Raw genomic sequence first — 18,345 nt, 5'->3', positions numbered from 1 at the left:
ATGTTCATGGAGCCTCCTCCTCCCGTTAGTTGTTTTATTGTCCACCACCATTCACAACTGGATGTGGCAGGACTGCAGAGCTTTGATCTGATCTGTTGGTTGTGGGATCACTTAGCTCTGTCTATATCATGCTGCTTCCACTGTTTAGCATGAATGTGATCCTTTGTTGTAGCTTCACCAGGTTGGCACCTCATTTTTAGGTATGCCTGGTGCTGCTCCTGGCATGCTCTTCTACACTCCTCATTGTACCAGGGTTGGTCCCCTGACTTGATGGTAATGGTAGAGTGAGGAATATGCCGGGCCATAAGGTTACAGATTGTGGTGTAATACAATTCTGCTGCTGCTGATGGCCCACAGCACCTCATGAATGCCCAGTTTTGAGCTGTTAGATTTGTTCTGAATCTATCCTGTTTAATACGGTGGTAGTGCCACATAACACAATGGAGAGTGTCCTCAGTGTGAAGACGGGACTTTGTCTCCACAAGGGCTGTGCAGTGGTCACTCCTAGCAATACTGTCATGGACAGATGCATCTGTGACAGTTAGATTGGTGAGGACAAGTTCAAGTAGCTTTTTCCCTTATGTTGGTTCTCTCACCACCTTCCACAGCCTTGGTCTGGCAGCTATGTCCATCGGAACTTGGCCAGCTCAGTCAGTATTGGTGCTATCGAGCCATCCTTGGTGATGGACGTTGACGTCCCCCATCCAGCATACATTCTGTGCCCTTGCTACCCTTAGTGCTTCTTCCAATTGGTGTTCAACATGGAGGAGTACTGATTCATCAGCTGAGGGACGGCGGTAGGTGGTAATCAGCAGGAGGTTTCCTTGCCCATGTTTGACCTGAAGCCAGGAGACTTCACGGGGTCCAGAGTCAATGTTGAAGACTCCCAGGGCCACTCTCTCCTAACTCTGTACCGCCACCTCTAGTAGGTTTGCCCTGTCGGTGGCACAAAACATAACCAGAGATGGTGATGGATGAGCCTGGGACGTCGGCTAAAAGGTATGATTCTGTGAGTATGACTATGTCATGCTGTTGCTTGACGAGTCTGTGGGACAGGTTTCCCAATTTTGGCACAAGTCGACTGGGCTGGGTGTGCCTTTGTCGTGTCTGAATCCGGTGCCGATGCCGGGTGATCCGTCTGGTTTTATTTTTGTTATTGTTTCTTGTAGCTGTTTGATACAACTGAGTGGCTTGCTAGGCCAGTTCAGAGGGGAGTTAAGAGTCAACCACATTGCTGTGGGTCGGAGTCCCATATAGGCCAGCCAGGTAAGGATGACAGATTTATTTCCCTAAAGGACAGATGGGTTTTTACGACAATCCAGTAGTTTCATGGTCACCAGTACTGATACTTGCTTTTTATTCCAGATTTATTTAATTTGCTGAATTTAAATTCTCTAGCTACCGTGGTGGGATTTGAAGTCATGTCTCCGGATCATTAGTCCAGGCCTCTGGATTACTTGGGTTACACATCAAAGCATTCTATTTAAAATGTTGTAGATGATACTGTACATTTTTGCATAACAACTTCAGCAGTGTACACTGCACAGCCAGGGGTCCCAATGTTTATACCTTGTCAATATTATGATTGTATATATCAGTGACTTGCTTATTTACAGTTTACAGTACAAAGATATGTCTTTACTGCTCATTACCTGTTAAAGCAATCCATTCTTTTTGGGAAAACCAGTGGGTGATATTTTGTGGGGTAAAATGTTGAGTTGTTTTGTCGGTATCATTGGACTAATTAACAATTTAGGAATTTTACAGATCAGAGAGATGAGGCGGGCACTAAAAGACTCTGAAAGTGGACTTGAAAAGATATCAATTGGTCATCACATTAAAGACCGCGCTCATGTCATTCAGAAATCCAGAAACCAGAAAACAGGTGATGAAGAAATCGATCAAGAATTTATCAACCTAAACGAAGGTGAGTTTAAGTCCATTTCAAAAGATTGCCACTAAATAATATGAAGATACAGGCACAGGAATAAATTCTTCATTTATTCTTTGTATACTCAGCTTATTTGCAGAAGCCAGTCTCTCAGGGCCTATGGTCTATAAATATATCCTTTTCATTTTTCATTTAATGTGCTTTTGGATTGCCTTATTGTGTCAGGATGTTAACATCACATTTAAGATTAGACGCTTAAAACTCCATGGAGAGCAATCCTGGCAATTAACGCTGGGATCATGCTCCCATCGTGGGACTCTTGCTGCTAACCCTACCAAGGTTTACAGGGCCAGTAGTTTGGGGTGCAAAGAGGACTGCTTCAAAACCTTAAAAAACTGGTTTATCAGTGTCCTGGCTGAGTTTGTGGCCATTCTGGAAGACTCCCGACGAAGTTACGGCAGGAGTCTGCTGCTTTTTGGAACCCTGTTCAATGACCAGTTTGTCCTGCAGAAGACAAATTTTCTGTATACTGAGTCCTATAACTTGCTAATTGGTCACAAACTAGGTGCCAAATTTTTAATTTTACCAGCAGACCTCCTGTGACATTACTCACCCTGAGCTTTTATAATATTAGTTGTATTAATGTCATATAATGTATAACATTAGGACACTAATATTATGTGCAACATGGTATTTGTATTAAATGGTATTCTGGGAATTTTGCTAGTGCTTTTAGGATTATAAATGAGTGCCCTTATTTCTTTGCCTAATATGTATTTATTTTTTATACATGACCAGTTTTAAAGTTGACAGTATACTGCAAGGTGGTATTCAAGATGCACCAGCTGGAGTTAGATGTCTGATGTTTAGAAGTAATGGATAGGGAGCATGTGGTTTAGCTACACTGGGGGCAATCCTACACTTCGATAACACTGGATGGTAGGACTAGGATGCATGGCCTGAAATTTGACAACATTCCTGGGGTTTGGCAGAATGAAGGGGATGCTTTTGTCTGGCCTCTTTGTGGAGAGGGAACTTATGGCTTGCCAGAACTGGGGGATGGAATGTGGGGTTTGACTCATTGATGGATTCATGGACCCTGACATTTGTGGGGAGGGAGTGGGGGAGCTCGGTTGTGGGGGGGAAATCCGGGGTACGCAGAGGTCCTACCGAATTTAATGGCAAGACCTCATTATCATTTTTTAATTCCATTTCCTGCCTGGCAGCTGGCCAAATTAACAGGCTGGCTGGCTGCCAGGTGGGAAAGCCAGGTGTACAAGACTCAATCTATGGGAAGATGGTTATGGCACAATAAAATGGGCTTTATTAGTAAAAAAATAATACCTTTCGGCAATAGAAATGTCCAATGTTTGTTCTAGAATCTAGGACCTAGATCTAACTGTGCCCAAGACGATCACAGATGTTAGTTATTATCTTGCTCTGTGCGCATTGAAACCATCCTAGTCGTGAGTGGGCCCCACTACCAACTGCTGCAGTGAGAGCTGTATGGTTTGTGACTGCTGTCCAAGCTGCTGCTGTTGTCATCCCCTCCAGCAGGAACAGGAGGATGTCCAGCCACTTGGGTCCCACCTGTGTAGATCTGTACATTCCTGCTTAAGCCCAGCTTGAGCTCCAAGTTGTCCCTGGCAACCATCGCTATTTAACTACCTCATAAGTAGCTGAAAATGTATTTTTAATCCCTGCCCCTACTATCAATCAAACGTTTTCTAGTGTTCTTTTATGTTTCTAAATATGTGGGCCTCAAAATTATTTAAATTATTGTGGCTTGATTTCGGAGTGGGGATTAGCTGGTTGCCAATAAAATCAAAGACACGCTTTTATTGGGGCTTGGTGGGGGTTGGGAGTCGGAGCACAGAAATCGGGAGGGGATGAGGCAAAGAAAGGAGGTTGGAGGGTGGGAGGGGTCAGCCGCTTTTGGCAGCAAGAAGAGGCCACGATTGGCAGAAGAATTTGGCTGAAGAGCAGTACTATTATAAATATTACAATGAGCTGTCCCGCCTCTTCAGAGCAGGACACAGATACGCCACGCAACTTGCCGCCATAAAAATGGCAACAGATGTGTACGTGGCAGGTTGGGGAGACATTATATGATTTTTAGTTTTTGACCCCACCCTCTCCTGCTCATCATGGGAGGGATAATATCGACCTAATGTCTGTCAACAGGGAAGAAGGAGATGCGGGCATCAGCCTGACAGCATTATAGGATGTCCTATATCTGGCAGCACTGGTTTCTAACTTCCTAAGATATCTCTGGAAAACAATATGGCTGAGAAATTTGGCTTGGTAGCGCAACGTTTTTTGGGCGCCACAAGTGTCCTTAGAGTTGCAAAATGGCATCCGCAGCGCATGCACACTTGGAGCACAATGCATAGTGAACGCCCACCTGAAGTATTGTACGGGGTGGCGTGTGCGCCCAGTCAGCTTCGCCTCTGACTGTTCCTTGAGCGGTTTGAATCGCTCCCACACCCATGGGTTCTAGACACCAGACTTAGGTACAGGCGGCGATACAGAAAATCGAGTAGACAAGTGGTTTGGTGTAAGAAAACCAAGATTTTATTAAAGCAGATTAAAACACAATCTTATGAGAATTACTGGTATGAATACAGGCATAAAACAATTACACATATATGGGAATGGGGAACACACGGCACATCGAGGGAAAACAACTACATTAAACAATCCCCTTATCGTTAATCCCACCCCTATACCTAACTAGGTTAAGCTATGAGGGGCCAGGAATTCATGCTCACCAGTCCAAAACGTGTTGCTTTAACGGTTGTGATATTTTGAGGTCTGTCCTCCCTGTCCTTTGGGGTACCCGTCGCCACGTGGTCTTGGGGCGCGGCGCTGAAGTTGTTGCTGCAAAGCACCCTCCTTTTTCCTCAGCTACCGTCGTCGTCTCGTCGCGATGGGTTTTCTTCTTCTTCTCCCTCAGGCGGTCGTCGGCGGTAATGTTACGGTCAGAGTCGGTTGGTGGTCTTTACCGCTTAGAAGATTTTACTACCCATCCTTTGAACGCCAGTATGTTTGTCACGGGCGCTGCCACCTGCATTTAACGCCTGCTTATTCGCAGTGTTCAAACGCCAACTTATTCTCACTGTCCATACATGCACTGCCAATTTCTTCACCAAACGCCAGCTTATAACTTGGCGTTTGGGTTTTTACCAATGCGTCTTTCGCTGCCCTTCTCTGCTCTTATCGGTTTACCTTCTTCTTCGTCTCGTTTCATCTGCCCCTTTTGTGTCCTGTGTGGCTTTTGAACTCTGGTCTCGTTCTCCTCCCGCATTTGGCCCCGGTGTAATGGGCGTCCTTGGTTGTTGAGCGGCGCGGGGAGCGAGAAGAGAGCCCGCCACGAGGCCAGGGCGCGAGCACGAGCGGCAGCAGGCCAAAAGCCAAACGATGAGAGCCAAAGCAAGAGAGCTATGAGCTAAGTGAGCGATTACCATTGATGGGCCTACAATTATACCCGTTCTTCAACTCCTTATCTGCACGCCAAATCAGGTCAGTCCATTGTTTAACTTTTGGCGGGCTTGTTTTAAATGATTACAACCATTTATTTTAACGACTTTTGGAGTGGTTGGCTCCGGGTCTAATGGCCCCGATGTCCTGGTTGTTTGTCATGGATAAGACTTAATTGTCCCCATCCTAACTTGATGGCTGCTGTGAGCTGTTACCGATTAAACATGCAGAAACCTAATGGCCACGATTATAGGCCAATTCTAGCTTGATTAGATTCAAGTCGAATGAATGCGTATTCTGTGTTTACTTTGTCTGGCTGGCTCCAGAGAGTCCTGTTCTCACAGATTCCTGCATTTTAAGTTTCGTTTCCGGGCCTGCTTGCCTGCAGAGCCTTGCTTTGAAAATCCTGTCAGTTTTGGTCACAAGGTTTACAGAAGCCATTTTGGGTACCCTGCTTTTAATAACTTGTCCAAAAACAGGGTCTCTTGATCCATAACTTGGGGAGTGCAGGAATTTTGAGAACCCTGCAACTTACACTCCCCCCTGTTGATACTAAATTTGCTTTAAGTATCATCCTGATGAGGTGAGCAAAATTTCCGACCGTCCATAGTCAACTTTCCCCTGTAATTATCTAAGATACCCACGACACATGCATTTCCCATTCTGTAAAAATGTAGTGTACATAAGCATACATAGAATAATATTACAGTCGTTTACACACATCCAAGCACGGAGGGGGTCCGACACCCCTGCACCACTTGGTACACATTATCTTTATTACAAACACGTTCGAACATCTTTATTAAAAACAATAAAAGAACATTTTTTTTTTAAAACACGATCTTTAATCAACGATACAAACAGCAAATTCAAACACGTGTATCTCCCTCCATCTTAACATAATGTTCCTTCCAGGTCCTCTGGTTTCGGAATTCTAGTATCTGACCCTTTCCCTTACATTGAGTGCAGACTAGATACAATACTATCCCCAACTGGCACACCACGAGAATGTGGGAAGCCAGTCTGATCCACGAAGGGACCTCTATATTATTGAAAATGTCCTGCCAGGGTGGGATCACAAGTCTAATATCTTAGCCCCTATTTCTACTGTTTTCTGCTCCAGAGTGTAAAAATGTTTCTGTGAAACTACAACTGCTTTGAGTATTTTGGTAAGGTGTTCTGGGAGAGAGGGAATTTCGTAGCCGAAATGCGCTACGTACTTTTGCAAATTGGTAAAATTCTCTTTTACAGTGAGGTGAACAGTGGAGGTTTCAGGAATGGGGACAATTCGTTCCTGGGCCACTTGAACGTCTGCCTCGGGTTTAAAGCAGAAACTGCTGTCACTAACCGGACACCAGCTATGCTGTCCATGCTGGTATTGGGGCGCTCTCGTGGTGACACAGTATGTCCCACCTCCTATATATGCTACCTGCGGGGGAACATGGCCTTGTGCCATTGCCTCCATGGTACAATTTATAGGCTTCGTGCCAGCAGCTCTGAGCCCGCACTGTGATTTTGAATAGGCGTTCAAGTGCTGGGGACACAGGAGTATGTGTGCTCCCTGGCTCCGGCACCCCGAGAGGTCAGTACCTGTCATAGCGTGCTCCCACTTTATGACGTAAGGTGGGACCGCTGTGAAACGAATGTGTGCACCCCCTTGAATGACTCCAATGTTCTCAACCCTGTATACCGGTGTGGGTTGGGCTGTCCTACCCATGACCGGCATTCTAACTGCTATTCCCATGATGGTGTGGTTAGACCGTCCACAATCCACTGGGACTGGGTAGGCCTCGGAAGCTAGCCGGAGTTGGCACGGGCTTAATGCATTCTCGAACGGATGGAGGGCTGCGAGGTGTTTGTTGCTGATCCAGGAGGGGACTAAACCCTGTTTTAAATCCTCCAGATTACTGCGGCCCTCGCCCAGCAACCATGCCCCATACAGCACGCACACCTCATTCTGCGCAGCCCGGTCAGAAGCATTTCTGTCCTCCCTTATGAGGGCATTTACGGTCTTTGCGTGCTTCTCCAACTCCGCTATAATCTCCTTTAAATGGACCGTCATGGCCTGGCCCTCATGCAACTCCGAGCCCACTACTCTGTTCTCATCCATTAATATCTTCCTTAGCTGCGTTTTTAAACCGTTTATCTGGATCTGCAGCTCTGTCATCCAGACTGTTGATGACAGAGGACCCAGTATTAAACGCAGTAAAAGCATCATTCCATACTCCCCTTCTTTGTCTCCCTGCATTACCCAAAAACTCACGGTGTGTGGTGTACAGTTTGGTTTTGTCGATATTGGCGAAATCGAACTCATAAAATTTCCTGAACATCTCCTTTAATAGGGCCTGGTATAGCTGCTCTGTTTCTTTGGGGCACCACTCCGTAAATGTACCTCGGTGAGATTTAAAATCACGGAGGCTACCGCGTAGTGTACCCCCTGGTACAGCACCTGATCGGTAGGCACTAGTACCAGCCCATTCCCTGGTCCCCTGGTGGTGGTGGGGCATCCTTCCCTGGGTAACCTCGCCACCTGCGTCGTGGGCAGGGGCTTTCGGGGGCGGGTCACAAGCTCCGTGGCATTGACTGGGATCGGGGAGTATGGGACCGCGCACACCTTCCGGCTGGTATCCCACTTCATCCCCTTCCCAGCATCTCGCCACTGCTGGTGGAAAATGATAGATATGCCTGTGGGGCAGACCCTCTCTGACCCCCACATACAGATGTAAATCCCTTGATCCGGTTCCCACCACTTGTCCCAACACACACTTAATCCCCCATGAGTCCCTGTAATCGTCCGGTGGGTGTTGTTCCCCAACCGTTCCCACTCGACTGCGGGGTTTCTCATATCCTTGCCCAGTTTTCTGAGCCACCACCACCTATCCAAAGGAATGTGTCCCTTGCACGTTAAACATACACGTTTCCCTACGGTGATGCTGACCCTTGTGGTAACGATCTGTACCCTGGGGCACAGGAGGGAGGCCTCCCCATACGTGAACCTGGTCTGGCTGGAGTACTGAGACGAATTGGACCCCAGCCACCCTGGCCACCTTCCCTCATGGACGTAGACGGCAGTCTCCTCCACATCCCGTTCGCCGCTTCTGTCGGTTGCTATCGGTGCTCTTATCTCCTGAGCACCCATAGATTTGAGAGTCCTCCACGTCGCCTCTCTTTCCAAGGCTCAGTCCTATCAGGGCGAGTAGGATTACGCTCCCCTTCATCCTGAAAGTCCTTCTGCAACAGATACAAAAAACATACAGCCAGGTCCCCAAGAGATTCTCTGGCTTGGGTGAAGCACAGTCGGGTCTCGCGACCTCGACTCAAAATACACACACTTAGCAGATTACTACTTAATTAAAACTACCCACCACCTTACTTAAACTTAAGCTAAAACACCCAAACTTAAGCTAAATACCTAAACTTATATTACCTAAACTATGTACATCCGCTGCCTGTCTCCGGGTGGCCAGGCTAATTCCTGTTAGGGCTGCGGCCCACCGCTCCCTCTGGCGTGGCCGCACTGCCCTGCGCTGTCGGTCCCTCGCAGCCTGCGGCTGCTAGCTGGGGACCTCTGTCTTTGGACTTACCCTGACTCAGGAGGCTGCCCCTTTAAAATGGGGAGCCGGTAACCAGGGTTTCCTTGGCTGGGGCGTCCGTGGGGACCTTCTAGGGACTTTGGCGGGTGGGGTTTTCTTGGCTGGTGGGCCTTTAACCCGAACCGCTGTCCCCTCCGGTGCGGCCTGTGGGCTTACCACTGCCGCTGGCCGGGGATGATCTTCCTTAGGCTTCACCTTTCCCGAACCTGGGCTACGGGCAAGTAACTCTTCGCAGCCTGTTGCTGCAGGCTGAGAGTCTCCGCCCCCAGGTCCCAAACCTGGGTCCAGGGCGGGGTCTTCGCCCTCGGGTCCCTCCTTCTCTAAACCTGGGTTAGGGGCGGGGTCTTCGCCCTCGGGTTCCCCCTCCTCTAGATCCCAGAAGAGTGGGGGAGTGTCCCAATCGGTGGGCGGGATGTCCCCTCCCCTTAAGCAAGCCACAGCGCCTGCCTGGGCAGTCTGTGAACCCGCTCCTGCTGCAGGCTGAGGATCTCTATCCTCAGGCCCTACCCCAACTGGCTGTTTTCTCCTTTCGGGCCTAAACAGTTTGCACTGATTAATGTGAAACCATTTTGTGTGCCGAAGCATCTTAACGGCGTATACCATGGGGCTGGCCTTGTCTACAATGCTGTAGGGCCCCATGTATAATGGCTCTAGACTCCCTACTCGGGCATAGTTCATCACCATGACCTGATCTCCTACCTCCCACTCGTGGTGGTTACGGGGTTCTAATAGCAATCGGTTACTCCAATGCTGCCTTCCCATGTTCCCAGCCGCCTGCTCGTGGACCTGTTTAAGGTGCTCGAAAAGGTTTCGGGCGAACCTGTCCCGGTTTACCTCTCTGAGCTGACCCTCCGTGAGCACCGGGGCCAGTACATGGGTGGGGGTCTGCATAACCCTGCCAGTCATCAGCTCGTACAGGGAGGACCCCGTGCTTTTTGACTGGCTGGCCCGGATCCCCATCAGAACCAACGGTAGGACCTCGGCCCATTTGCGGGGCGAGTCCACCGTCTCCTTCCTCAACCTTTCCTTTAGGGTCCTATTCATTCCACAATCCCTGATGATTGTGGGTTGTGGGCCACGTGCCACTTCCCCTCGATGCCTAGCAGCATAAGGGTATTCTGCATCACCTGCCCGGTGAAATGACTCCCTTGGTCGGACTCCACATACTGTGGTATCCCCCACCGCGAGAACACCTCCCGGACCAGGATCCTGGCAGTACCCAGAGCTGTGGCAGTTCTGCAGGGGAAGGCCTCTACCCATTTGGTGAACACATCCACCAGGACTAGGCAGTACTTAATAGCCTCCCTGGGTGGTGGGCAGGGGCCTGATGTAATCGACCTGTATCGACAGCCATGGTCCCTCTACCCTCCTGATGTGTCCCATGGGTACCTTCCTTTTATGGGGGTCGGGGTTATTAGCGGCGCACACAAGACAGCCGGCACAGAACTCGCAGACATCTTCCCTGAGTCCCGGCCACCATCCCGCCTGTTCCACCCGTTGCCAGGTGGTCTCAGGCCCGGGGTGTCCCGCTCCTGGCCCCTCATGGGCCAGTTGACGGAACTCCCTCCGGTGTTGCTGCGGCACAACCCACTGTTCCCCCCCGGAACAGCATGCCCTCTTTGACGGAGAGGGTTGCTGTGCCGTAAGGACCTTCTACCCTTTTTCCCTCAGCCACTGCACTGAGGACTGCCTTGAGGATGAGGTCTTGGGCTTGGACCGTCTTAAGATCCAGGGCTAAAGCTACCCCTGCACTCCCTTGGGTCCCGTCCCTACCTCTGACTGCCGCCATGGGTCTGGACCCATATGGGTCCCAGAAAGTGCCTGCGTGGGCACCCTCCTTAGAGAACAAGTCAGCCTGCTGGTTGCCTTGGCCGCGGGGTTCTGTGGAGGAATGGGCCTTCACCTTGTGAATGAAGACCTCCCCTTCCTCCCCCACTGCTGCCAGGATCTTTTCCAGCAGGGGTTTTACTGTGAGGGGTCTCCCGTCGGCGGAGGTGTCTCCGCAGCGGGACCAGATGGCCATGTACTCTGTACACGAATTGCACGTGAACATACTGTCCGAGCAAATCGTGTATGGGGTGGGGAAGATTTCGGGGTGTGTAACAATGTACACTACCGCGGACAGTTCAGCCTGCTGGGCGCTCATGGTGCTCGGGAGCTTAATTGCCAGGGCAATGTTTGCCGCTGGGTCATAAACTCCACACCCCGTGAGACGCTCGCCAGCAGATACCGTGCTGGAAGCATCTACATAGATCTCGCGGCCCGTGGGATGTATCCCGGCCCGTAAACCGATGTTCACTTCCCAAACCCCTTCAATGGAACACCGGTGGGCTGTTCCAGGATATACCAGGTTGGCTGCGAGCTTTGACTCACAGAGACCCTTCACCTTAAGATCCATCTGTGAGAGGAGCAGGGTCCAGCGGGCACTGCTCACTGTTCCATCCTTGATCCTCCCATCCAGAAGCATCTGGGTGGGTGTGCGATGGGTGAGGAGGGTGATGGGAGAGGTGCCTGTGAAGATTAGTGATCTCTGCACAGCCCAATGTGTGGCCAAGAGGTGCCGCTCACAGTTGGAGTAGCTCCTCTCCACATCCGTGAGTATCCTGGAGGAGTAGACCACCGGCCTCAGCCTGCCGTGCCGCTCTTGGAGCAGCACAGCACTCGGGCTATCTCCGCTGGCTGCTACCTCCAGGAAAAACTCTTTCCCCCCCATCTATGGCCCCTAAAGCTGGTGCGGTCTGCAAGTCCTTCTTGAGCCTGACAAATGCTGCCTGGCAACCCTCATCCCAAACCCACTCCACTCCCTTGTGTAGGAGTCGGAGCAGAGGGGCTGCTGTGGCTGCATAGTCTTCAATAAAGTCGCTGCAGTACCCGGTTAGCCCTAGAAACGACCTCACACCCGTGACTGTGTTGGGGACCGGTAACTCTTGTACCGCTTCCCTCCTAGCTTTATCTATGGCCCTTTCTCCGGCGCGTACGGTCAGGCCTAGGAATTTAACCTCCTGCTGGCGGATCTGCGCTTTCTTGGGGTTTACCTTAAAACCCTTCTGCCCTAGCAGCTCCAGCAGTTCGGCCAATAGTGGGCCATGCTCCTCTCTCGAATCGGTGAAGAGAAGCTGGTCATCCACGTATTGTACCAACTGTCTGGGCTGACTGAAATCCTTTAAACTTTTTGCCATGCACTGATGGAAAATGCTCGGGCTGTTATGGAAGCCCTGAGGCAAGCAGTTCCATGTGTACTGTTGCCCTTTAAACGTAAAGGCAAACTTGTACTAATCCTCCCTCCTTAAAGGGATGGACCAAAACCCGTTGGAAATGTCCAGCACCGTGAACGTGGTCGCGGATGCTGGGAAACTCCCTATCAGGTTGGCAACTGCTGCTACCGTGGGTGCACAGGCTGGGATGTTACTATTGAGCACTCGACAGTCCACCGTGGCCCTCCAGGAATTGTCCGGCTTTCTAACCGGCCACAATGGAGAGTTTACATGGGTGGTTATCGGTCTCAGAACCCCGTGCTGTACTAAAGAGGACATGGCTGCTTCCATGTCTGGCTCCGCTTCCCTGGGGAAGTTATACTGTTTCTATGGTCGGGCCATTGGGTCCCCGTCTACGCTGACCTCAAACCCATTGACCCTCCCGCAGTCGTGTTTGTGTGTGGCAAATGTGGCTAGGTGGGCCTGCACAAATGCCTGGAACTCCTGTGGGGTGTTACTGACCATAAGCTCGAAGTTATAACCCTCTTTGGGCTTCATGGTGCATAGGGTCCCCTTCCCTTCTTTTCCTGGGATTACTACTATCTCGCCGTCCTTTCCTTTACTTGCCCCCCATAGGCAATGATTTCTTAAATCTACCAGGATCCCGTGGCCTACAATAAAGTCGGCTCCCAGGACCCCTCTTCCACCTCCCACTTCTCATTTCATCAGGACACAGGTCCACTTGGAGCGGAGCGGTCCTAAACGAATGGCGAGCGGGATGGAAAACGAGCCGGCCTGCTCTTTGCCTGTGAACCCCGACAGACTGTATGGGACCCCGTTAGATAGAGACGAGGTGGTGGGGTTAGCTGAATGGACCACGGTGCATGATGCCCCCGTGTCCAACAGATAGGTCCCCGTCACCTTTTCCACCTCCATCTCCACGAGGGGTCTTTTCCATTCATCGTACCGGAGAGAGCACAGGTAAACAGGCTGCGCTGGCTCCAGTCAGGGCTGTGGGTTGGATGGGGCTGACGGGGTCAGAGCACCGGTAGCGGCTGCTACTCTCCCGTGGCCAGTCAATAAGGACCTCATGGTGTCCAAGAATGACTCGACTCTGCCTTTTCGGCTGGGGCCGTGGAATTCTTTCCCTTGTTGTCTTTCCAAGAGTTTTTGCACTCCTTCCGCCAATGACCGTCCTTCCCACACCCGTAACAATTCATCTTTGGGCTGGGGGGTTATTCCCTTCCTGATGCCACTCTTTCCTATCCTGTCTGGGTTTTACCTCATGCACCTTCCCCTTGGGTGGGTGTGCATCGGTTCCTCTACCGTTCTTATAGGCTAGGGTCAACTGTCTGATTACCGTAAGTTCGGTGGTCTGGGGATTCTTGGGGTCGAACCAGACTTCCGCCTTGGCCCGGACCTGTGGCAAGTTGTTTGCCAACAGGCAACGGAGCCAATGGGCCAGTGGATCCCTGTTCAGGAATGCCCGATTAGGTGTCCCCGGACAGGCACTCCGGTACACCGGCCATAACTGGTCCGCGAAAGCCTGCAGGGTTTCCCCTGTGAGCTGGACCGTCTTCTCCACACGGGAGCAAGGACTTCCCTCATTCATCCCCATGGCCTCCAGAATGTCATCCCTGAGCGCCTCATACCCGCCCTGCCCCTTCTTACACTCATCAGAGAGGGATTGGAGGAGCCTACTCTCCAGGGAGAATAGCAGCATTTTGGCTTGCTCAGCGCCATTGCAGTCGTTGACGCTGGCTGCCTGCTCTACTTCCCTGAAGTGGATCGAGGGGTCTCCCTTTTCGGAGAGCTTTGGGATATGGGTCACCATAGCCCTAAGCTGTGGGTGCTGCAGGGTAATACAAACTGGTTTTGGATGGTTCCCTCATCATCGCCATTGATGGGTAGGCCGAACCTCCGATGCCGGGCTGGGCACATCGGTTCCGGCTCCGGCCTCTCTGGTGGGGGTTGCTCTACCTCCGTTCCCACCTCTGGCTCCACGCCCCTTGCTGCCAGACCTCGCTAAAACCTGGCGCTACGGGTGGTGGTCGTGAGACCTCCTGTTCCTCAAACGGGTCGTCCCTGGGCACTACCAGTGATGTTTGAACTGTCCTCCCCTCGTTCCCCATAAAATCTGCCTGGCCTGCCTTCGGGCTTTTGCCTTCCTCAGGGCCAGGCTCAGATTTTCTATCCACTCCTTGCAGGGGCCATGATCTGCATCTTCAAACCCCTGCTCGCTCGCTAGCTTGTAAGCTGCCTTTACCTCCTGTACTTTCTCCTCCTGCTCCCTAACTTGCCTTGCTAGGCGGACGTTCTTTTCCCGCAACCTTAACTCATTACCCTTGGCTTTGGTGACTTGGCACTGTAGGTATTCCAACTGGGCTTTGTGTTCTCCCGTTAAATACAACCTCTCCTGATTCAGGGCCTGCAACGCTACCATTAACTTCTCCCCTGCTAGAGCCTTATCCTGGATCTCCAGGGCTGACTCTTTTAACTCGGCTGCCTGTGCTGCAACAAGCCTGTCCAAGAGCTGGACCTGCTTTTTGAAACACATCAGCCAGCCTGCCTTCTCTAAGGACTTCTTGTGTTCCTTCCCCTCTGTCCACTTAGCTGCTGCATCTACCGGACACCCAGCCCTTAACAGAGTGGTGATCCACTTCTTTGTGATATTCACCTTGCTAAACACATAATCAGAAATCCTTTCCTCCATCATGGTTTGCTCATCCGAGCCATTGTCTACTGTATCGAAACCCTGTTGCCGGAGTCCTGCCGCGGTCGCCATTTTCAGTAGGGGGTGGTGTGTGCGCCCAGTTAGCTTCGCCTCTGATTGTCCCTTGAGCGGTTCGAATCGCTCCCACAACCCTGGGTTCCAGACACCAGACTTAGGTACAGGCGGCGATACAGAAAATCGAGTAGACAAGTGGTTTGGTGTAAGAAAACCAAGATTTTATTAAAGCAGAATAAAACACAATCTTATGAGAATTACTGGTATGAATACAGGCATAAAACAATTACACTTATATGGGAATGGGGAACACACGGTACATCGAGGGAAAACAACTACATTAAACAATCCCCTTATCGTTAATCCCACCCCTATACCTAACTAGATTAAGCTATGAGGGGCCAGGAATTCATGCTCACCCGTCCAAAACCTGTTGCTTTAATGGTTGTGATGTTTTGAGGTCTGTCCTCCCTGTCCTTTGGGGTACCCGTCGCCACGTGGTCTCCGGGCGCGGCGCTGAAGTTGTTGCTGCAAAGCACCCTCCTTTTTCCTCAACTACCATTGTCGTCTCGTCGCGATGGGTTTTCTTCTTCTCCCTCGGGTGGTCGTCGGCGGGAATGTCGCGGTCAGAGTTGGTTGGCAGTCTTTACCGCTTGGAAGATTTTTCTACCCATCCTTTGAACGCTGCTGCCACCCGCGTTTAACGCCTGCTTATTCGCAGTGTTCAAACGCCAACTTATTCTCACTGTCCATGCACACACTGCTAATTTCTTCACCAAACACCAGCTTATAATTAGGCGCTTGGGTTTTTACCAATGCGTCTTTCGCTGCCCTTCTCTGCTCTTATTGGTTTACCTTCTTCTTCGTCTCGTCTCGTCTGCCCCTTTTGTGGCCTGTGTGTCCTGTGTGGCTTTTGAACTCGGGTCTCGGTCTCCTCCCGCGTTTGGCCCCGGTGTAATGGGCGTCCTTGGTTGTTGAGCAGCGCGGGGAGCGAGAAGAGAGTCCGCCACGAGACCAGGGCGTGAACACGAGCGGCAGCAGGCCAAAAGCCAAACGATGAGAGCAGCAGCAAGAGAGCTAAGAGCTAAGAGAGCGATTACCACTGATGGGCCTACAATTATACCCGTTCTTCAACTCCTTATCTGCACGCCAAATCAGGTCAGTCCATTGTTTAACTTTTGGCGGGCTTGTTTTAAATGATTACAACCATTTATTTTAACGACTTTTGGAGTGGTTGTCTCCGGGTCTAATGGCCCCGATGTCCTGGTTGTTTGTCATGGATAAGACTTAATTGTCCCCATCCTAACTTGATGGCTGCTGTGAGCTGTTACCGATTAAACTTGCAGAAACCTAATGGCCATGATTATAGGCCTATTCTAGCTTGATTAGATTCAAGTCGAATGAATGCGTATTCTGTGTTTACTTTGTCTGGCTGGCTCCAGAGAGTCCTGTTCTCACAGATTCCTGCATTTTAAGTTTCGTTTCCGGGCCTGCTTGCTTGCAGAGCCTTGCTTTAAAAATCCTGTCAGTTTTGGTCACGAGGTTTACAGAAGCCATTTTGGGTACCCTGCTTTTAATAACTTGTCCAAAAACAGGGTCCCTTGATCCATAACTTGGGGAGTGCGGGAATTTTGAGAACCCTGCAACTTACAGTATGCATAACAGGTAGATCATGAGATTTGACGCCAGTGCTATCTTTTGGAGCTCAACACTCCAGCTGACCTGCTCTCTTAGGCTCGCACAGCTGAATACGAGTTAAGCAGCATGAAGGAACCCCCCCGGGGGCCACCAGGACTATTTAAAGGAATCATCAACTACTTACAGGTTAGTTGCTGGTTGATTTCTTCTCGCTGTTTCTGCAACTGTACATGTTTTTGGTGCTTTCTATAGTTGTTGCAAATTTCAAAAGTCTACAGGGAGTGGGGTGGCAGGTGCTGAAGTACTTTTTGCTGACTTCAAGGCATGTGCACAAACCAATTGCTCCTAGATATGGGTGCACTAGCAGGCCCTCTTTTTGGATTTGACCATGACTGGGAGATCGAACAGAGGCTACAGATCTTCAGCATGAAGTGATAAGTGATGAGTGGATGAAGTGATTAGTGGTTGAACCATCTCGTCATCCTCCTGAGGTCCCCAACATCACAGAAGCCAATCTTCAGCCAATTCGATTCACTCCACTTGATATCAAGAAACAGCTGAGCGCACTGGATACAGCAAAGGTATGGATCCCGACAACTTCCTGGCTGTAGTGCTGAAGATGCGTGCTCCAGATCTAGCCGCGCCTCTAGCCAAGTTGTTGCAGTACAGCAACAACACTGGCATCGTACCCAACAAAGTGGAAAATTGCCCAAGTATGTCCTGTCCACAAAAAGCAGGACAAATCCAATCTGGCCAGTTACTGCCCAATTTGCCTATTCTCAATCATCAGTAAAGTGGTGGAAGGTATTGTCAACAGTGCTATTAAGCGGCATTTACTCACTAATAACCTGCTCACAAATGCTCAGTTTGCGTTCCGCCAAGACCATTCAGCTCCCAACCTCATTACAGCCTTGGTCCAAACATGGACAAAAGAGCTGAATTCCAGAGGTGAGGTGAGAGTGACTGCCCTTGACAGCAAGGCAGCATTTGACCGAGTGTGACATGGAGGAGCCCTAGTAAAACTGAAGTCATTGGGAATTAGGGGGAAAACTCTTCACTGGCCAGAGTCATACCTAGCACAAAGGAAGATGATTGTGGTTGTTGGAGGTCAATCATCTCAGCCTCATGACATCACTACAGGAGTTCCTCACGGCAGTGTCCTAGGCCCAACCCTCTTCAGCTGCTTCATCAATTACCTTCCCTCCATCATAAGGTCAGAAGTGAGGATGTTCGCTGATGATTGCACAGTGTTCAGTTCCATTCGCAACTCCTCAGATAATGAAGCAGTCTGTACCCGCACGCAGCAAGACCTGGACAACATTCAGGCTTGGGCTGATAAGTGGCAGGCAACATTCGTGACACAGAAGTGCCAGACAATGACCATTTCCAACATGAGAAAGTCTAGCCACCTCTCCTTGATATTCAACAGGATTACCATCACCGTATCCCCCACCATCAACATCCCCTGCGGGGGTCACCATTGACCAGAAACTTAATTGGACCAGCCACATAAATATTGTGACTGCAAGAGCAGGTCAGAGGCTGGGTATTCTGCGGCGAGTGACTCACTTCCTCACTCCCCAAAGCCTTTCCACCTTCTACACGGCGCAATTCAGGAGTGTGATGGAATACTCTCCACTTGCCTGGATGAGTGCAGCGCCAACAACACTCAAGAAGCTCAACACCATCCAGGACAAAGCAGCCCACTTGATTGGCACCCCATCCACCACTTTCAATATTCACTCCCACCAACACTGACGTACCATGGCTGCAGTGTGTACCATCTGCAAGATGCACTTCAGCAACTTGCCAAGGCTTCTT

General features: G+C 50.4%; 1 protein-coding gene across 3 annotated transcripts in view; it reads left to right on the top strand.

Moving 5' to 3' along the window:
- mlf1 (myeloid leukemia factor 1) overlaps positions 1 to 18,345 on the top strand; it is a 116,060-nt gene that overhangs the window by 67,420 nt on the left and 30,295 nt on the right. For all 3 annotated transcript variants that reach the window (XM_085990434.1, XM_085990435.1, XM_085990436.1), the window contains one exon: positions 1,768 to 1,927. In XM_085990434.1, the coding sequence (XP_085846560.1) occupies positions 1,768 to 1,927 (160 nt within the window). The remainder of the gene's footprint in view (positions 1 to 1,767; positions 1,928 to 18,345) is intronic.

This window comes from Somniosus microcephalus, chromosome 6 (assembly GCF_052327205.1).
Source record: "Somniosus microcephalus isolate GS21.2 chromosome 6, FLI_Smic_1.0, whole genome shotgun sequence".
NCBI classification, from domain to species: domain Eukaryota; kingdom Metazoa; phylum Chordata; class Chondrichthyes; order Squaliformes; family Somniosidae; genus Somniosus; species Somniosus microcephalus.
The sequence above is the reverse complement of the archived record's forward strand: the minus strand, read 5'-3'. Positions and strand labels throughout refer to the sequence as shown.